Consider the following 7,815-nt stretch of genomic DNA (forward strand, 5'->3'; position numbering starts at 1 on the left):
TTTGTGAAATCTCATGGTCTTAGCAACGTGCTAAACTCTTCTGCTAATTTGCTAAAATATTTTAGCAACTGCAAGAGAGTCACAATTCCTTTTTTAACATCTTACACTGGGAACAAATAAAAACTTTATTTTAATTTTAGCTTTGAAATTAAGTTATAATTTCCATCTGTGTGCATTGTGGCAGATCAAGTTTTGTTGACTATTATTTCCATTGTGTTATTGTCCTCTATATCACCATTGTATTGATCAATTGTTTGCTCTGTTTCAGACTGCAGACATGCAGTGGACCTATGAGATCAGGGGTGTGCAGCAGCGTTACACCCCCCCGTCCTCCCAGTCCTCCAGAGCGCTGTCCTCTGGCCCCGTGAATGCGGTCACCGTGCGCCAGCGCAACTTCGTCCGTGAGAATCTGCAGCTGCCGGCCACAGCCGTGTCCTCCCCCATCAAAGGCCAGCCTCTCGTCGTCAGGACCAAATAAAAGTGCCAGTTCACTTGTACAATGCCTGTCTGCACTCAGGGGCTTGGGACAGTCAACAAAACACTGCTTTCTCACTGGTTATATTAAATGTTGACAGCATATCTATTCTCTCTCTCTCTCTCTCTCTCTCTCTCTCTCTCTCTCTCTCTCTCTCTCTCTCTCTCTCTCTCGAACTCATAAACAAATGTTTACTCTGAAGTCCGTACTTAATATTCCTTGTCATTTATGAGCAAAACGAAGCACAATAAATGTGTCTCATGTTGACTTCAACATTAAATTAGATTATATATTTTTTTTTACATTCTAAGAATTCCAAAAAGCAATGAATGATTGAAAATGAGAAGTAAAACAGTGGTGGCCATCACAACCTGTTTCCTTTCCAGTGTTTGTGTGTCTGGTTACTATGTTTACAGTGTGTGTCTTTTGGCAGGCGATGTTGCAGAAATGTTGACAGGTGAATATGTGTCACACATTCATCCAGAAGTTGTTGTTCATCCTCTGTGCTATATTTAGTCCTTGCATCCCTGAAGTAGGATGTTAAATGAGTGAATCACAGGGGAATATAGAAAAATCTGCCAAGTCCTGATTTGGAAGCACCAAAAGAGTAGTAAACCTCCATAGGGTCCACTCCCCAATTTACCATTCTACTAATATGACGTGCTGTATCCTGTGCACTCTTTCTATCATATACACCAAGATCTGATTGTGTGAATTACTCCCCAATATCCGCTCTCACCCCCCTTTTACCCCAACAGAAGGATGTGAAGTGCAGTGATTTGCAGCAACCTTGATGAAGACAGTTGTGCTGAGGTTTGCATGAAGTGACGACTACAGGACAACCTTTTTTTGGGGTGGGGGAGGTTTGTGACCCTGCTGGGGTAGGTCTGTGCAGTGCGCCTCTCGATAGAGCAACGATTCTGAGGAAGATGGATTCTCCAGCCAGAGCAGACAGGTGGTGTTATAAATCCACTGAGGAGGACAATTGGCTTGTGTAAAGAGGAAAGTTGAGTAGATAACCACTCTTTTGCTCGAAGGTCAGGGAGATCGTTAAAATCTGTTAATTTGAAAAGGAAAAGGTAAATCTCCCTTCAAAGAAAAATAGTGTGCCTGGTACCTTACAGCTTTGTAGAGTGTATCTATTAACAGTTGCTATCATTCTAGTGAACATGCAGTAAAGCAGACGTACATTTGTAAGACAGTATGAATGTAATTTTTCGGTCATAAAATGATGAACTCTCCACCCGCGCTGTAAACTTTTCTCTATGGCCTGCCCATTTTCCAATTTGGGAAATGACAATGACATTAAAATCTCTTCCACGTAAAAATATGAAGGATATATTTCACGCAAATGGAGGCAATAAAGTATGGAGATGGATTTGATTCACTCTGGTTGACTCTTTTATGGATCATCAGATATATTCTGAAGTTATTTAAAAAGCAGTTAACATTCCATTAGCAACAAGCTATAATCCATGTCAGCGGGGAGATACTTGCTCGGTCATTTATTTCAGCGAGAGAAGTCACTGCAGGGAGGATTACAATTAGAAAATATCTATGAGGCAGATAAATGTAAAGGCCAGGGCTGTGCATCTATCATTCAGCTCTCAAGTCTGATGATTTCCAAATGGATGTGTTCAAGACAACCATCGGCAGTGCATTATCATCCCTTCTTATAAAGAGGAAAAACCTGCAATCACTTTCTCTTTGTGCAGATGAATGTCAAAGTGTTCCTGCACAATATGAAAAGGGAATGCTAATTGATTTTTAAGATAAAAATTGAATTAAATGTGTAAATGCTTGGAAAATGAAACGGGCCATTAAGAATCTCTTTGTATCGGAGAAAAGAAATGTAAGGGCCTTGCACAGCAATTTTGTTCAAATAAAGAAAGTGATCGATCAAATTGCCTTACAGCTTATTTGCTTCATGACAGATTAAATTAATTAAAGATAAAAATGATGTACAAAAAAATAAGTAAAATGCAAGATACATGTGTTATGCTAACTGCAGAGCCAGACACAGGCAACAGTAATGAACTCAAGGACTGTTCTGCTTACTGTTTTCCCTTTTGGAACATTTTACAGACTCATTTTTATACAATTTGCTTTAGATTTGTTCTCCAATTCATTCTCGTGTGCATCTTTTATGTATCTGAGTTCCAGCTCTGAAGGTCTCCAGTACTAGAGTTAGATATTCCCTTAGGCTTTGTAGGTCACTGAATACAAACCCTGTGTGAAAAATATTACTTTTATTCGAGAAAAAATAAAATAATAAAATTACGGCTACAGACGGAAACCAGCTCTGTAGATGTGCTTCTTAATGTCCTTTCTCACTGGAGCACTAGGCTAAGTGATCTGCATCAGGGAGAGGGCAGAACATTTATAAAGCAGTGGGAAACAAGCAGATGATACGAGAGATGTCTTGATTTCACAGCATGAGAAAAACGCATGCTTAAGGTAGGAAAACATTATGCATAGTGTAGTATAATCTTAGACTAAATGTTCATATAGTTATGGTGTGCAAGGGACATGTATTGGGTCCAGTGGTATATACTAATGTGAACAAGCTGACACCAGTATGTGTACAATGTACTTCAGTACACTGCTGGGTGCCCAAGGACTGCCAACCTGCTTCATTAACATTATTGCATTACAAAACATTTTGGGACATTTTGGGCACTGCTGCAGAGATCAATGGGACACATAACCTGCCAAAACTTTTTTTAATTTGTGAGTTGAATGCCATAGGGTTGCAAATAGTGTATGGTTGTTTTTAAGCCATCACTGGTTAAAGCTATGCTTTTCATGTTTATTCTTGAATTACTTCTATTTGTAAGAGTTATATTAATATAAAAGTCGTTCTAAAAATAAAACTGATTACCCTCTACAAGAAAGCCTTGATAAAGTGTGTAGTTCTAGCTATGGATGGAATGTTAACTAATGCTTGTTATTGAAGCAAATTGTACCCAGAATATTTCCTGAACACACCCTATGTTGAAAGCTTTTCAATTGTGTCGTTTGCAGTGGCCAATCGTTGGCTATTGTAAATGACGTGTAACTGTAGCCTGCATGGTTTTGCCACATTTGCAACTGTGTGTGCTTGTGGAGTAACTTCTGAAGGTATTGTTATATAATTATGTAGGATTTGAAAAGAATGGTGCTACTGAATAGTTACTGCACCAAAAAAGAAAGAAAGAAAACATACTGTTCCCTGGTATTGGAATAAGAAAATCAATATTCTTCACACTACGTTGTACTCAGTGTAGGTGTGTAAGGGTGTGGGTGTCAAAGCAGCCTCTAATTCTGAGTCATAGACAGTAGTTCTGCGACTCCAGAGACTCCAAAGTATCCCATCCCACCTCCATTTGAGATGTTTCCTTGGTTCCTTCTTAAATATAGAATTGCCTATGCTGGTTCTGCAGAGCTCATTTAACAGGGGGGGAAATACACACAGCCTGGTCTTTTCATGCCAACTGTGAGTTGTTGAACTCTTGCAAATCATCTGTCCGCTGAATCATGACCTCAAAATTAGGCTGTTGATCACGCTGCTATCTGGGGTTGCCAAGGAAACCCAGATAAATGAGTCACTCTCTCGCCGCGCTCAGAGGTGCAGGAGCGTTCCCCCCCGAGTGGACCACAGCAATCTCCCCACTCCCCTTCCTGTTAGCAATATGTAAAAACTGACACATTTTACTTGGCTGTTCTGCTGAAATTAGCCTGTTTTAATGGTGTTGCATGCTAATTGTGGCTCATCATATATCTTAAAATACACCTGCATTACCAAAAAGCACCTACTGGACAATGCAATCAATTTACAGCTTGGAATTTAAAATAATATATGACATTATGAGTTCCTTTTTATGTTATGTAACTGCTGTTGTGTAGTTTGCTGATTGTTTGATCTTATATAAGTATGTTGTTGTTTTTTCCCATAATAGTTTTGATAGTGAGATCGTAGATAAAGCAAACCAGAAACTGGATAATTTTTCTTCCCTGAGAAAGAACTTTATAAGTCTAGAAGTGTTGTAGTTTGGCTTTTTATAACTTTGTCAGGAATGTATGCAAACATATGGGTCTGCAAGCTTGTAGAGCTCTTGTATGCCTTTATGGTAAGGTAGGAATGGTAAGGTAAAAGTTATAGTGACAGCAGATTCTCAGACAAAGGTGGCGGTAAAGTGAAATCTTTCTAACCCTTTTGTCTGTCTCCAGGTGGTGACAATTACAGCTAGACCTCCTCCTTTTACCTGGATCTAAGAGACACTCTTATCCAGCTGTGAGATGACATTTCTTCAGATTTTATGTGTTTTAGATTAGCAGGAATTATGAGCAATTCCTGGAGGAAGCTCGTCAGGGCTGCTCCCAAGCAGGCACACAACATTTGAGCAGTAGTTGTGTATCAGGGAGAACTCACAGCAGGTGTAATGGTAACTGTATGACTTGTTTGGGGATTTCACAGACAACTGCAAAAGCTTATCCTCCTTATCCTATCCCCTCCGAAGATGATTAATGACTTTATAGATTAGGGGTAATAACTGAAGGAGATGTCTCCTACTAAATATGAAAATCTTTAAACTTCTAATCATAATCAGTTATATTCGCTTTACAGAAGAAGAAAAGAAGCAAGAAAACTTCAGTTTGCATACATGTCCTATTCTAATTTAGTACAAGTCATTCATATTTATTTGAGGAATTATAACTTATTTGTGCTTTTGTGTCATGGGTTCCTCCGTTACAGTTATATCTGAGATTTTGTGATTCTTTCATTTAATTGTAATCATCATGCTTACCAAGGATTTTTCAATTCAAGTGCTTTGATTCCAAGGTACAATAATTGCAAGTTATATTGAATAGAACACTCACCCAGGTATATGTAGTATTACATTTTTCTAAAGTGTAGTGTTTAGAAATTGTCTGCAATCAAATCTGGTATTCCTGTGTCGGCAGTGCTCAGTGAACTCGTCCACAGAATGGGGAAATAAGAAAGTTGTGTCTTAGTTATCATGTTTCTACAGAAGATCAGAAGACAAAGGCATTAAAATAAGATTTCAACACAGCATCCTTCATGTTTCTTTACTCATTTCTAGTGTGCGATAAAGAAGCTGTGATGGACTATCCTCTGTGTATGTATGGTCGTTGCTATGACAAAAGAGCCCTGAGACTGTTCAGACATTTTATGATAGAAAGTAAATATCTAGTATGGTGTGGTATCTTTTGGAAACTTTCTTATTGGAGACCAATAAATAAGAAACTTTAACTTGTCAGCTTTTCCCTCTGTGCAAAGCCCTATTTGCAGTGACTGGGGTCAGTCTAATTCAACCGAGTCCTCAGGCAGTTTTGTAACAAGCTTTTCCACTGTGATAAACTGATGCAACCAAATGAAAAACAAGTTGCTTTAACCTGTAAAGAAAGGGTGTAGGTGAAAGGAGAAAATATCAAAAACATCAAGCACTGCTGATGTTTGCTTCCAGTGTAAACCCTCTTCTTGTTGACTCGCAGGTTTAAAAATATATCCTAATCACAATATTGGCCCATTTTTATAGTGAAATTAGTAAATCGTGTTCATTGTTAATTGCTACATAGTTACAAAGCATTTAAGTCTTATAATCAATTTTCTTTTAAGGACTTTATTGAAACCACCTTCTCAATTATTTGGTTGTTTCTCAGTTTGATTGACTAATTAAAGATCTGATTGTAACAATTTTGTCTCATTGAATAGTCTAAACATCAATAGATTAAGCATCCTTCTGCAGGATACAATGTAAGCTGATGCTTTTCATCACAATTTGTGTATGCTGTTTAAGAGTGTATGGACTTTTTAGGACAAAGTATATTCAACATTTTGTATATAGTTTCATTTGCAAACACTGTTAATATTCCATCATTTGAAAGTCTTGTGCATGATTTAGGAAAAAAATATTAGGACCATTGCTTGTTGATCGAACTCTGGGTTTCGAAAGTAGCTGCAGAATGAGATTAAATGAAAAATACCCCTTTTTAATCAGCAAGGTTAAGGGCAATGTGATCATTCCTAGTGAAATTACATTAAACTCCAATTTTACGGAGTGAATGCAAATGCAAACATCTGTTCCTGAAGCATTATTATTGACGTGAAGCTCTTCATCAACATGGATTTGCACATACTTGCTTTAAAGATCAACCGCAACGTCAGTGCACAACATTCAGAATACTCAACATAATAACCCTGTCAAGTATCAATCTTGAGAAATGAACCAGAGGTGATCTATGGAGTAGGGTCCTAATTTTCCACTGTGGCAGGGGGTAAATTAATTGGATGGGCAGATTGCCCAGCTCGCCCACAGTGGGAAAGCAGACCCTGTGCGTTATAATCAGCAGTGACTACTTCACTTGCATATTGTGCGAATCAACATGTAGTTTTATTTTTTTTGTCAATCTTTTTGCTATTCCTGTCACACTAGGTGTATGCATTGTTATTCACAGCTGCTTCTGTTCTAACACTATCATGTCTGATTTTATTCAAACAGAGTGGACTTGCTCCAGAATTACAGTCATACTTGGCTGGGTTCTAACTTGACGTGATTTCACTCTTGCAACTCGGTGTGTGCCTCCTGGTGTGACAGTGCCTACTTGTTAATGAGACGTTGTGCTCAATTTGTCTTTTGGCAGATATTATTTCCTATAGGCTGCCTGATGTTTTCATTTCACATTTGTCATTCTTTGTTTAACATGTTGGTTTTTATAATTATTATTTGAACAGATGTTTTAAAAACATCTAGCAATAGTTTGAAAAGACATTCCAGAAGCTCACATTTCTCTTCCTTTCTCCTGATTTCTCCTGTGTGGCAACAGAGCCACCGTCCAGCCCCTGGCATTGCTGAGTGAGGCCACAGTCAGTTATTCAACAATATTAGACATGGAGGTTACTTTGAGTGCTTCTGTTTTAGTGGGAAAGGGCACTGACAATTATCATCCTGGGATGATAATTATAAAATACATTATTTTATAAAATTTGGGATTAAACTCTTTGTTTTGAGTTTCAGAAAGATCTCCACATACTCCACACTGCTGACCACTTGTCTGTGTTAGCCTTGGTCAGGAATATGTGCTATTATATTCTTGCCTTGCTTTCGTAGATTGGTTGTCACAGTTAATATAAAAATCGTCACACCATCCACCATCACAGAGCTAAGGTAAATACTGGCTGAGGAATGGATGCTCTGATGGCATGATACAAAACATCTGCTATAATTATGTAATAACGTGTCAGATACCTGTAATTTTTATTTTTTTGAAAGCATTTTATTTTATAAGTAAACCTGCATCTGTTTGTCTTTCTGTTCATTACTGGTTCATGCTCCATG

The 7,815-nt window shown here is 38.1% G+C and overlaps 1 protein-coding gene across 1 annotated transcript in view; it reads left to right on the top strand.

The window, feature by feature from the left end:
* The window catches only part of LOC136751836 (cilia- and flagella-associated protein 47-like), a 149,050-nt gene extending 148,471 nt beyond the window's left edge, over positions 1-579 (top strand). Inside the window, exon 32 of the mRNA XM_066707595.1 lies at positions 269-579. Within this exon, the coding sequence (XP_066563692.1) occupies positions 269-478 (210 nt within the window). The 3' untranslated portion in view covers positions 479-579. The remainder of the gene's footprint in view (positions 1-268) is intronic.
* The last annotated feature ends 7,236 nt before the right edge of the window (positions 580-7,815 follow it).

Source organism: Amia ocellicauda, chromosome 6 (genome assembly GCF_036373705.1).
Source record: "Amia ocellicauda isolate fAmiCal2 chromosome 6, fAmiCal2.hap1, whole genome shotgun sequence".
NCBI lineage: Eukaryota > Metazoa > Chordata > Actinopteri > Amiiformes > Amiidae > Amia > Amia ocellicauda.